This window comes from Xiphophorus couchianus, chromosome 14 (assembly GCF_001444195.1).
Source record: "Xiphophorus couchianus chromosome 14, X_couchianus-1.0, whole genome shotgun sequence".
In the NCBI taxonomy this organism is placed as follows: domain Eukaryota; kingdom Metazoa; phylum Chordata; class Actinopteri; order Cyprinodontiformes; family Poeciliidae; genus Xiphophorus; species Xiphophorus couchianus.
This window is the reverse complement of record NC_040241.1, coordinates 2888919-2902571: the sequence shown is the minus strand read 5'-3', so window position 1 is coordinate 2902571 and position 13653 is coordinate 2888919. Positions and strand designations below refer to the sequence as shown.

General features: G+C 41.0%; 1 protein-coding gene across 3 annotated transcripts in view; it reads left to right on the top strand.

Annotated features, from left to right (window-relative positions):
• dock11 (dedicator of cytokinesis 11) overlaps nt 1-10234 on the top strand; it is a 77636-nt gene extending 67402 nt beyond the window's left edge. For 2 of the 3 annotated variants that reach the window (XM_028038315.1, XM_028038314.1), the window contains 6 exons: nt 401-547; nt 944-1154; nt 1946-2136; nt 2262-2362; nt 2456-2594; nt 8187-10234. In XM_028038315.1, coding sequence (XP_027894116.1) covers nt 401-547; nt 944-1154; nt 1946-2136; nt 2262-2362; nt 2456-2594; nt 8187-8276 — 879 coding nt within the window. In that variant the 3' untranslated portion in view covers nt 8277-10234. Of the gene's footprint in view, nt 1-400; nt 548-943; nt 1155-1945; nt 2137-2261; nt 2363-2455; nt 2595-5519; nt 5536-8186 lie in introns of all 3 variants that reach the window. The other variant, XM_028038316.1, reaches the window with a different exon arrangement.
• Nucleotides 10235-13653: the final 3419 nt, after the last annotated feature.

Sequence of the window (13653 nt, the reverse complement as noted above, 5' to 3'; positions counted from 1 at the left end):
TCAGCAAGGAGGAAGCCAAAACACAGATTACAGTTTTTAAATGCTTACAGGGATGAAGACTTTAGTTTCCGGAGCCAAACTACGTTTTCGGCCATGATTGTTATATTTAGAGGCAAAATGAGAGAGCTTGCAAGCTAGAGAACGTTGGGCTGGTTGCGGTATTACAGAGACTGATGCACTTCACAAAGCAACACGAGAAATCAAAAAGTGGAAGTTGAAATCTTGGCATAAGTAGCTCATCTAACTGGAAGCACTTAAAGCCGAGGTTGCGTTCACCGACTCGCAGCTGCGAGTTCAATAAACAGACCGATGTTTATCTTGTGGATGTTTATGCTCGTGGAGCATGTTCCCCGCTTTAAAGCGGAGCTAATCCTCAGCGAGGTTCTGTTCTCGTCGACAGGGTTTCTTCGAGGAAGAGGATGGAAAGGAGTACATCTACAAAGAGCCCAAACTCACCGGCCTGTCCGAGATCTCGCAGCGCCTGCTCACCCTCTACGGCGACAAGTTTGGCCCGGAAAACGTCAAGATCATTCAGGACTCCAACAAGGTGCCGGCAGCAAACCGATGGTCACTTTAGTTGGAGAGCTGCAGTCGGAGCTCAAACACAGTCTGGAATGTAAATGATGTGCTTGGCTTTGCAGCCTCACTGCTGTGTTGACTCAGAAAATATCATTAGTCCAAGATAATGCTGGGAAATGTTCTTTCTCCAGCTTGACGAGTCATTATAGAGTCTCTGCTGATAGATTGATTTGATATCTGAGAAGTACCAGTGAGGATTACATGTGATGTTTAAGCCAAATGATTCAACTTTTCACACTTAATTCCTTCATTACGGCTGGAAAGTTGCTTTTGGACGTCGGCGTCTCCCTCCCTCCGTCTCGTGATTTCTCTTTGATTCCTTCCACATCTGTTCTTTTCTCAAACCTTCTGGCTGATGTTTCAGGTCAACCCCAAGGAGCTGGACTCCAGGTTCGCCTACGTCCAGGTGACGTTCGTCAAGCCCTACTTCGACGAGAAGGAGGCGCCGGAGAAGAAGACGGACTTTGAGAAGTGCCACAACATCAGGAACTTTGTGTTCGAGACGCCGTACACGCTGTCGGGGAAGAAACACGGCGGCGTGGAGGAGCAGTGCAAGAGGAGGACCGTCCTTACAAGTACGTAAGGAACACACACACACACATATACGCGCGCACACTGCATGAAAGTGTGAACTTTTTCACATTTTGTCAAGCTACAACTAAAAAGAAGATAAATAAATATTCAGTTGTTAGAGGTATAAGTCTGAAAAATATGACATAGTAAGAGCAAAAGCTAGATTTTTGTACCGTATTTTTCGGACTATAAGCCGCTACATTTTTCCCCACACTTTGAACCAGGCGGCTTATTTATATTTTTTTAAAAAAACCTCAGCAAGATTTCTAGCAGGGTAGCTCGGTATCGTCATTATGTTGATGTGTCACATAAACTAAAATACATCAGTTTTTTGTTTTTTTTATTGAAACAAAAGGTGAGGATGGTGCAGTCAGGCTGCTGTTTGTTTTGCTTTCAGTCCTGAAGTCACCATCAGATCGACATTAATTATGCATTTGTTTTCATTGTTATTGGGATGATAAAGGAAAACAAAAACCATCAACAGCGAAAGTTGGACGAGTCGTCAAAATCATAATGCTTTAACACCTGGGGCGCGTGGTGTGTGATGTGGAACATTAGCGTGAGCGGCTGGTAGCCGGGTTCTCTGGAGCAGCACCAAAGCCCTGCAGGCCTCTGCATTGTCTCCGTTTCCTAGCAATGACACTCCTTCTGTTTTACTCCCTGCAGCCTCCGATACCAGCTGGGGGGAAAAATGATGCTTTTGTTTGTTTGCTTGTTTTAAATTTTTTTTTGCTCGTTTTGCCACATTTGCATGCATGACTCACCCGGGCTTCGCGTGCGCTCTCGTCCCCAGCCGCCAACACCTTCCCGTACGTGAAAAAGCGCATCGAGGTGAAGGGGGAGAGGCAGGTGGAGCTGAAGCCCGTGGACGTGGCCATCGACGAGATGAGGGCGCGCACGGCCGAGCTGACCAAGCTCTGCTCCAGCCAGGAAGTGGACATGATCCAGCTGCAGCTCAAGCTGCAGGGCTGCGTCTCGGTGCAGGTACCGCCGCCTCACAGCCCCGGGCCCCACGGGGGCCCACACCGTCCCCAGTCCTGTGTTCAGCTTGTGCACATAAAGAGGCTGTTCAGAGGTCAGTGACAGGGAAGAGTTGTGTTCCGCTGCAGGTGAATGCAGGCCCCATGGCGTACGCCCGGGCCTTCCTGGACGACAGCAAGTCCAACTCATCCAGCAGTAAGAAAGTCAAAGAGCTCAAGGAGGTTTTCAGGTAAACATCTGCCGAAAGAGATGAATCAAATAGGCTTCAGATTTATCATTATTTTTGTTGAAGTTTACGTTTTGCTCTTTTCTTTGTCTGCAGGCATTTTGTGGAGGCGTGCAGCATGGCGCTAGACATTAACGAGCGGATCATCAAGGAGGACCAGTTCGAGTATCACGAGGGCCTGAAGTCCAACTTCAAGGACATGGTGAAGGAGCTGTCTGACATCATCCATGAACAGGTAACCTGGGAGCGAGCTGGGAAATGGGGCCACACTTTCTTTATTCATATCTGAAAGTATGAAGCTCTTGTTTGTAGAAGCTGTTAGTCACACAGGTTACATCAGAGGAACAGAGGCATTCCTTATTATTCCTACCTTATCTGGATTCTTTGAATCTTGATAAGTTTGTAAAATCCAGACATGGCCTGAGGACAGGGCAGCAATGAGGAACACAAGGAATGAAGAGATGGATTGTAAAAGGAGAGACTTAGTTAAATGCTTAATAATTTGTACTTATTGAGCATTTAAATTTTATGCAAGTGAAAAAAATAATGATAAAAATGGTGGAATGAACCAATAAAATGGAGATACAGGTACAGGGTGTCTGTGCATCCTTACAAAGTATAGACTCATAATTAAATGTAAGCTGGCCTTAAATACATTAATCACAGAACTTACGTTTTGTTAACAGGACTAATTAATCTCATTTAATTTTCATATGTAGTTTGTTTTTTTTGTGCGACTTTTCTGTCAAGCAAATGTTTGAGTCACGTACAGAAGCTGTGGATAGTGAGTACCTAATATGCCCCTGCTAGCTAGAAGAAGAGAAGTACTGTTACTTTTGAATAATCCAAGTAATGAAGTGACATCTTGCAGAAGCTGAGAATTAGTTGAAGTTTGGAATTTGTACTTATTAGAAACCTATTTAACTTTTGAAATTTTATGCAAGCTTCCAATAAAAAGAGGTGGAATGAGTCTTTTTTTTTTTTTAGCTAAGTTTTCAACCTGTTGAGGCTACATAGCTAAAAGTAAAGTAGTACTTCTAGTTATGCAGTTCTGGGGAGAAGCAGGTGGAGCAGAAGCAAATAAAAAATTTGAGACACAAATAAACATGTAAACATTAGCTGATGTACTAACAGAAAAAAAACACAAAAGTTGTTTTTCAAATAGAGACGCAGCGATCAACTGATCAAAGATCAGAATCGAGTTGTTTCCCCTCAGTGTGCAAAAGATTACTTCCTCTCTCAAAGAACCTGCAGCACATTTTGATTTTCTTTACCATCTTAAAGATTTTAGGAAAGATTCCTCACACCGATTTCAAGAAATGTAAGTTTTTCTGACATATTTATCTTATGGATACTTCATTTAGATTTTGAAAATATTTTGAAATTCAAACTTTTTTGTGAATTAGCAATTCACAATACATCTGCACTATTATTGGTATCAGACGATTGTAGCGCCATTTTTTTTAGCATATCAGTTTAACAATGTTAATATTAATACCGGCCCAAATTTTCATATTGATCAGGTTGGTATACATCACATTTCAGGCACCTCACAATGCTTTTCATCATAAAAACATAAAACAGTAATAAAATAAACAGGGGAGGGGGGAGAGAACAAACTCAAACCAGACGTTTGGTGTAAATATGAAGATGCTTACGGAATTAAGAAATCAACTTTTGTCATTTAAAAGGCTGTTTTTTCAAAATACTTACAAATACAGTTTTCTCGCCTGCAGACGGTTTCCTCTGACGTCAGTTTCTCAAAAGTCGGATTAGGCAAGGCGTTGCAAAACAGCAGCCGTGTTCACGCGAATCATCCTGCTGGCTTCATCATCTCTGACGTCCCACAGGCTGCAAGTCAGATATTCTGAGAAGAAAGTGTAAGGTTGAATTATGAGAAAGAATATAAACAATTTAGATTCTTGTTAAGCCGATTCGCAGTGTGATTCAGCGGAGAACCTGAGAAATGATCAAATTCGACACTTTGAACATCAGCCGATGTTTTTCAGGTTTGAGACAGCGCAAGATTTTTAATCCACATTCCTTCGTTTCCTCATATATTGGGGTCAGATTTTTAGTTACTTTCCGCTTGATCATCTTCCACCCCGAGGCGATCGCTAACCAGAGTTGCAGAAGAACGGTGCAGGCTTCCTGCCATCTGAAAACGTTTGGTTTGATTAAGAAAGAAAGCGGTGACGGTAGCACCAGTCACAACCGGTCCACTCAGATTTCTTTTGTTTTCTGAAGAAAAGCTGATGCAACTCCAGACGTCAGGAAACAGATCTTCAGGAAACACGATCCACACCTGCTGCCAACGCGCCAAACAAATGTTCTGTAACTGGAAGAAGAGATATCTGGGGGAAAACATATCTCATCTCTGTGGACGGAGCCACGCTGCAAACGGACATGCAAAGTCGCAGTTGGCACCTCCGACTGCCAGCCGAGGCGTTTGACAAGCCGAGCTCGGCTTAATTACACGCCGAGAGATGGAATCAGATAATAATGTGTGAACTGAGAGATAAAAAAAAAAAAGCTCAGATTTTTTGGGAATGCTAAGCGAACAGTAGCATTGATCAGATTCTCCACCTGAGCTGTGGATGTCTGCAGCTCCTCCCGTGTGTCAGATTATCGGTTTATAAACTAACCCTCAACTTCCTCCCTGACTGAATGTAAATGCGTTCCTCAGTTTTAAAATTTTTATCTGTAAAAAAACAACAAAAAAAATGAAAAGTTGAAAAGCGTGTATGTATATGATATAGAACTGAAATGAAGCAAACGTGATTCGGTAACATGATAAAACATCCAGTCGCCTCGTCGGGGCGTTCGCTCCGGCTGCTCATAATCGGAGTCCAGCCGACTCCTAATGACCCGCGACGGGAATCTGTGGTTCACTCGGCATCCAGGAATGATTGGAAACTGAATTTCCTCTTGACTGCTTCCTGGAAACAAATGATGCGCTTCATCATATCAGATGGCTCGCACAATGTCTTCTTTTGTGCTTAAAATCCCGGCGAGTCGGATTCCACTAATGACAAGCGAGGCCGTAATGAGATTAAAGCTGAGATTGTGAGTTTGTGTACGTTTTTGGTTGGGTGCAGTGTGTGTGATTTACTTCCTACTAACTAGTTTTCTTTCTTCTCTCCACCGTGCTGGCCTTTAGCTTTAAGGAAAAGCAGGTAATGGCTGTTTTGACAGTTTCATCCTTTCATTCAGACACCAACTATAATTTTGCAACCCCTTTTGTTCCCATTCATCTAGTTGAAATAAAGATGCGTAATCGTTTACAAGGCAGGCACGTCACCTTAAAGGGGCAGTATCATGTAACGTCAACTTTTTTGAGCTTCACATCATATTATGTTACTCCCTCAACATAAACATAAACATACCTTCTTTCATGCATGTTTGAGAAATCCTTGTATCTCCCATGGCAACCATTCAGCTGTGATGCAGCTGTGACTCCTTCAGACTAGGCAGCAGCAATTAGCAAACAGCTAAGACACAATCTCCAGGCATTAGATTACAAAGTCAGATTTTGTTTTAGTCATATTTGATATATGTATCATTTTTATAACAACTGAAGGTAACATAGTTACTCGAATGTGCTCTAAAATGGCACCATATGCCTGGAAAACACATCGTACTGCCCCTTTAAATGACAGTCTGTGAGCAGAGAGTGGTAGAGCTCAGCTGTTTTAGTTCAGCTCATCCACGTGCAAAGATCTTCACCTGGCACAGATAGATGGAAAGTTGTTTTGGCATACTTAGATTCCACTTGGCTTCCTTCTGCGACGAGCCAATCGGATCGCTCGCTCCAATAAACGAAAGCAGCGGATCGCGGTGCGACAGCGGTGGCGCTCAGAGTGACAAAAAACAAAAAAAGAGATGCAAATGAGACGCCTTTAATCAAATCACCATCACATTTGCTCTTCGGGTTTCGGGTTTGAATATTTCCATACTCACAAATACCCATAACATTGCTGTGTTGTGTTTTTTTTTTGTTTTTTTTAAAGCAAAAATGCTTTGCTTACATTCTGCAGCAAAGCAGGCTGGCTGTAAAAACGACACCTGGCCGGCTGCCATCAATGGCGTCTCTGTGCCTCCAGTCACGTAACCGTACCAGCACAACCTGTCTCCTCGGGTTGCTGCTCACTCCTCACATGACAGGCTAAACTGCTGGTCTGCAGCGAACATGCAGATTTAACACTCCATTCTGCTTTTCTACCGTCTCGCACCTTGATATAAATACATTTTGTAAATACTTTTGTTTTTTCTTTTTTTGTCTTTTCTAATACATTTGCACTGCAAAAACATCAAATCTTACCCAGCATCTTTTGGTCTAGTTTCTAGTGCAAGGATCTAAGCACACTTGGAATAAGACGAAACTAATTTTAAACATAACTGTTCAGCAAGATAAAGGAGATGCTTTTACATCACTAATTTTGTAATCTTGATGAAAAAGTACTAGTTCTACTAGCAGATTATTTCACTTGTAGAAAGACATTTTTTTTCCCAAGTTATAAGTGAGAAATTGGAACTAGTACTTTCACTAGTTCTTTGCACATTAAGCTGAGTTTATTATTAGTTCACACGTTTTTCAACTAAGGAAACCCAGCATATTGCACGGAGTCACTGACTCTTCCTGGAGGAGAACGTAGAGACAGGAGTCAACCGCCTGAATCGTGTCGTTAGCCGAGCATGCAGTGGAGAGAAAAAACTCCCCTCTAACAGGAAGAAACCTCCAGCAGAACCAGAACCTGGCTCAGTACAATCAGCCATCTGCAACAACCAACTGGAGGTTTGAGAAGACAGAGCAGAATTAAACGAGAAGAAACAGATGAGCTGATGTAGGATTATTTTTGATGTTTGTGAAAGTAAAAGGTTAGGAAGGATGATTAGTTGACAGCAGCGTTATGTCAGCCAGGAAGGAATGTAGTGACAGGCCAGACGTAGCTTCTATGGAGGGAAAGAAAATGAGAGAAAATATATAGTTACCAATTGAAATAACGCCAAGTAAGGCCAACTGGAGAGTAGTAGGACAAGAAAGTGAAGAAAAACGGTCAGTTTGTCCTCCGGCAGCCTCAGCCTATAGCAGCATAACTACCAATAAGTCAGCATACCAGATCCAAGAGGACGAAAATCTCCAACTCATCAAGGCTGATTCTGGAACAGATTCGTCAGGGCAACATTAAACCTTCAGCCCTGATAGAAATGTATTCAAAGTCCAGAAAACCAACCAATTTAAATGAGCTCAAACAATTCTGATCAGATTATTCTGGTTTCCTACCAGGATTCTGCCAGTAGTTTGTTGACGGCTACAAAAAGTCGTTTCCCTTCAACTTGCTAGCAGACGTCATGCCAATGTGTGCTTATATATATATCTATGTCAATGTGTGCATATATATATATATATCTAGATATATAGATATATATATCTATATATATATCTATATATCTAGATATATATATATGTATATATATATGTGTGTGTGTGTGTGTGTGTGTGTGATTTTTCCCTGTGTGGGTCAAAGGAAAATGTGCAGATCCAGATCCGGTTTTGTTTTTAATGCGTAGAGGGATTCCACCCAGGACAAAGATCAAATGCATCGTTAAAGATCCCAAACGCTCCGACAGCGAAGCCAATCAGTGGATCAGAATCAAACCTCATCGATCCCATGTCTCCTTTCATCCTGGCCTGTGGTGACCCAAGTCCCACTGTAGTGCATCCCATCTAATCCGCCCATGCAGCTCTATGTGTGCGTGTCGGGGTGTGTGTGAGAGACAGAGAGAGAGCTTCCTTTTAATTGTGTGTTTCCTCTTCACCCATCAGATCTACCAGGAGGACATGATGCGGTCGCTGCTGCAGAACTCCCTCCATGTTTTCCGTGCCATCAGTGGGACGTCCACAGACATGAGCTGACCTCAAACACTCGGCCCCCTCCTCCAGCCCCCCTCTGTGTTCTCACAGCCCGCCCCGCCCCTCCAAACATAATGTTTACCCTTCCACATTTCCCTTAAGGTTGTAAACTGGGCGATAACAGGAACAGCTGCTTGCCAAGAAGCCGCCCTTCCCTTCGTGTCTCTCTGTCTGACGTGCAAAGGAATCTGTGTGTGGGGCAAAAAAAAATCTAAACTAAAACCTAGCATGGTGGAGGGGTTGGATATTCACATCACAATGAGCAGTATTTCTCAGAATGTATAGAAACAAAAGCTGGGCTTGAATGTGTGCATGTCAGATAAAGCTGATGGACTCCAGAATCTTCTCCCGCCTCATGGAAGGGGGCGTGGCCCCGAGGATCTATGCAGAACCTCTCTCTCTGTCCCGCCGTCACCGTTTCTTACAGGAGAGCGCTTCTTCTTTTAAAGCCGCTTTCATTTTAGCCGCACTTCACCGTTTCCTGTTTTCACCCTCTTTTATTTCTTTCACGCCAAGTTGAAAAAACACAAGCAGCTCCATTGTGACAGGCTGTAAAAGCGAAAGCATCAGGATGTGATGCAAAGTGTTTGGGATTTTATTTTATTATTTTTCAAATGCGACAGCACGATCCAGCCACGTTGGGGGGAAGAAAGTTGCGCTGCGGGTCAGAAAGGTGCCTTGTGTTTCTACACTGTCAACAACAGGAAGCGTTTGACTCCTGATAAATGCTCACAGGTCCAAGAGTTCCTCCAACTTTGTATGCCTAGATGCTGAATTCTTGGGTCTGGACTTTGACTGGGTCATTCTAACACACAAATACATTTAAATGTAATCTGTTCTGCCGTGTGACCATGAGACCTTCCACATGTCTCCTGTGGCCCCCGACTGAGTCCAGGCGACAGGCACTGGGTTTTATTTAGGGAGTATCAGGCTGATGAAAATACTTTATCTTCCACCTAACAAATATGTTCTACTTTGTGAATCCTGATGAAATACATGACAAAATGTGTGAAAGTTAAAGATGTGTTTTAATCGTGCACCGATTGCAGTTTTCTGGCTGATCGCCGATTTTCAAAAGCCTGACCTGCTGATTCCATTTTTAGCTCAAACTGATTTTTTTGGGTTTTTTTTGGTCTTTAAAGTTGCTAAAGTTAGCTATAAAGCTAAGCGAGCGACAATGGAGTGACTGTTGTTAGCCGCACTCGTGCAGACGAGACATGATGGGCTGTAAGTATCGACCAATCACAGATCACCTGGAATTAAGGAAATGGGGCCAATTTATCTGTCCACCCCTTTATCTGTCATAGGAAAAGGAAACTTCAAACTTCAGCTTCCTGCCAAGGTGTATTAGCTGTGTAGCAATGCTGATGAAAACATTTTCTTTGTTGTTGTTTTTTTTTTTTTAAATAAAACTATGCTGTAAGGATTTTTTTAAAAGCAAGGCAATAAGTAGAGACTAATAAAAGATACCAGAGCTTTAATTCTTTAAACATTCTCTTCCTTTGAAATCAGGACTGGGCTCAGAAATAAAAGCTGTGTGATAATATTTACTCGTTAAAGAGCTCCTCTCATCTACGTTTAGATCTGGTGCCTTCACACTCTGCCTTCAGGAAGAGAAAAACAAACAAACAGAAAACCTCCTCTAACTCGACTAATAGACGTCATCGCGGGTCGGTCGGTTATTCCAAGTATTTCACAAGTGCTACACTGAAACGAGGAAATAGATGATTAATATTTAAGACGATGTGTACATAAACTGTTGACATGATGTAAATTCAATTCTGTATCCATGTATGTTTGTATGTATGTATGATATTTTATAGCTGCATACAAAATCAGACTTAGCAAAGACTTTTGTTCTTATCTTTTTAGTTTTATTGCATTATTTACAAAAGGTGCAGCTGCTTGTCAAGTTTACTTTGTAAAGCTTTTTTCCCAATAAAACCTGAAAATATTGATTATGCAGATTTATGTCTATTTACGATTTTTGCAGCAACAGCGGCCTTTTATTTCAATAGTACCTACACGAACACAAGGGGTAGCATTACAGGTACATAGGAAAAAATTAGAGATCGTGAAAGAGTTCAATTTTTTGCCACTTATTTCAGAAAGTTGATTATATAGAAATTTAAAGACTTTATTTCTTGTAATTTTGATGATAATAAGAATCCAAATGATGTGATGAACTTATATGACATGGTCATGCACACACCACCATATGTCCAGGTAATGTTTGTTTCATGATTAACAAAATATTAGTATTTTCATAATTTATTCTCCGTTCCATTGTCCATATTTTGTTTCCATCCATCCTTTCTAATGCTCTTGTTTTGATGGAGTCAGTAAGCACTAGGTGACCATATTTTGATTTCCAAAAACTTGGCCCAGTCCTGAAACAATCAGCATCAGAATTGGCCGCTATGATCATTTTTGAACATACTTGTATCAGTTCGTTTAGTAAAACTGGTCCGATATTGGCAACTGATACTTATTTTCATCTTGTTACCATTTATGTATTTCAGGAGGGTCTTAGCCAAGACATATGACATTGGTAGTTACTGCCAAAACAGTAACATATTAATAACAGATGGCAATATCTGCCCAACTTTTTATGCCGGTGCATCCCTAATACTTGCTCTAGTGTAGCTTAGAAAATTAACCAGTAGCAATAATAGCTTGCTTTTATTTTTGTCTTATTTTTCTCAACCTGGACAAAAATAACACAAAAATCTGAAATTATATTCAATGACATAATAAAAATGGAAAGTAGTGGTCTCATAAAAACACTTGGTCAAAAGTTATTAATCACGGGGCGTGCCGTGGTGGCGTAGGGGTTAGCGCGACCCATATATGGAGGTTTTGAGTCCTCGATGCGGCCGTCGTGGGTTCGACTCCCGGATCCGATGATATTTGCCGCATGTCTTCCCTCCTCTCCTTACCCATTCCTGTCAGCCCACTTTCGTAAAAGTAAAAGACACTAGAGCCCAGAAAAAGACCCCCTGGAGGGGTAAAAAAAAAAGAAAAAAAAAGTTATTAATCACAAACTTTCTGACATTTGATTGCAAAAGCATTAAGGAAGCCTCTACCATTTTAAAATAATGCTTGTGGCTGAACTTTAGGTTCCCAGAAAAAAAAGAGAAACCATGACAAAATGATCTACGTGATTTGCAAGCACTGTCAGGATGCCACAAATGGCTAACTGCTAAATATGTTTCCACCAGCGCTAAGCTGAAGGGCCAAATCTAAAATACTTTGATTAAACCTAGACTGAATTCCTACATATTAAAAGACTTTTCTTTAAGACCCTGTTTGTGATTTGTGAAATTCTTTTATATAGGGAAATGTAAAGTTTGCCCCAAAATATCACTTTATGTCATCTTGTTGTGAACTTAACACTGGGTCTTGTGGGTCTTTATCTGCAGAAGTCGCCCCATTCACAGCCATGTCAGTGAACAAGGACTGCACTGCCCACACAAAACTAAAGTGACTGGTAAAAACTCTAAATCCCAGAATGCACAGTATTACCTCTTTTCAAAACAATTCCCAGGAAGGAGTAGTCCCAGAGACATTAAGGTATTGGTTAAACATGACAATGACAAGCTAAATTAAGCCTTTATAAAAATTTGCAAAGAAAACAGGATTATATACAATGATATAGTTTAAGTTGGTAAAATATTCTGGCCCACACTCCAGCACAGCAGATGGCAATAATGCATCTAAACACTGGATGTCACCTGCCATAAGATCTTACAAGAAGAAGAAGGAGTCCCAGCTGGAATCCCCTCTACGTCAAAACTCTGCCCAGCAGCATGTTCCTTCCATGGGAACAGCTTGAACTCGCTGACCAGTAAAAGACGGCATCTTTGAAGAAACCTCCAAATGAAAGTACAGTCTGCTGTTTGTGTATCCGGTTGACTGAACCCTGCTTGTCTGAGCTCCTGCAGAATGAATTATACGTTCCCTAAGAAGGGATGGTGTCGGTTTCCTCTCCGCTGCCCTGTGAGAAGAAGTATTACTGATTAGACTTTAAAAATTATGTAGCTTTATGTTATTAATGCTAAAGTTTAATCAGTAATACGTTTATAACAAATTTATGTCAGATCGTGATTTCTTGGTTAATGTCAGGATGTCATAACAAAGACATTTTGAATAATGTCAACTTTGTATTAAAAGTGTCATGATTTACCAAATGACACTTTATGACAACAGACATAAATATTCATGAAGACTCACTCATGTTCATGACAGGTGTTATGTGATGTTTATGACGTTATCATGACAGTCTTATTCACAACCCCTCAAATAAAGCGTTACCTTAATTCCTGATGATCCGGTGTTACCCTGACTTGGTAGATCAAAATTACTCACGTTGTTAATAATTGCCTTTGACATTTACTGGTTGTTACATAATAGCCAAGCTGAACGTATTGCTGAGCAACGAGCCTCCAAAAAAACTGAACCCATTGCACTTCTGCTTTCAGGCAGATTATTGTGTGAAGCATAGACAAAATACCTGTTTACTCTAAAATCCCCTGCTTTTCTGGTTCTGCTGTCATCTACGTTGTTGATTTCTAAACCCGTCTGGGGAACTTCCTTGTTTGTTCCCGTGCAGACACAATACGGTGCGTGTGCATGGGGACACTCAACTGTGATCGACGAAATGTTCAAACAGAACAAAAATACAGCACAGACCAAAAGTTTGGACACACCTTTCTAATTCAATGGGTTTTCTTTAATTTCATGACTATTTATAAGGCAATAAATCCCACTTATTAACCTGACAGGGCAGGTTGACCTATGAAGTGAAAACCATTTCAGGTGACTACCTCTTGAAGCTCATCAAGAAAATGCAGAGTGTGTGCAAAGCTACTTTGTTGTTACTTTGAAGAAACTAGAATATAAGGGCTATTTTCAGTTGTTTTACACTTTTTTGTTTAGTGCATATTTCCACATGTGTTATTCATAGTTTTGATGCCTTCAGTGTGAATCTACAATGTCAATAGTCATAAAAATAAAGGAAAGTCATTGAATTAAAAGGCGTGTCCAAACTTTTGGTCTGTACTGTAATTGCAGCTTAAAATGCAATGCATCTGATGAAGGAATGTGGCGAGGTAGGTTTAGCTGTCTTGTCTTGTTAGACAGACGTACTGTTTTCTACGAGCTGATTCTACAGTTATTGTTAAATGTCTTTGTTAAAGATGCTTTATCAATATCTATGTACTTAGATTTGTAGATGCCTTTGGGTTCAGCAGTAGAGTCGATTGTGAGATTTTCCCAAAAAAATAAAATAAATGTAGATAAACATTTGGTTACCTATTCCATTGTCTCTTTTCTTCCCTCACATGGTTTCCTTGCTTGTGTGCAATTTTTCCCACTATAA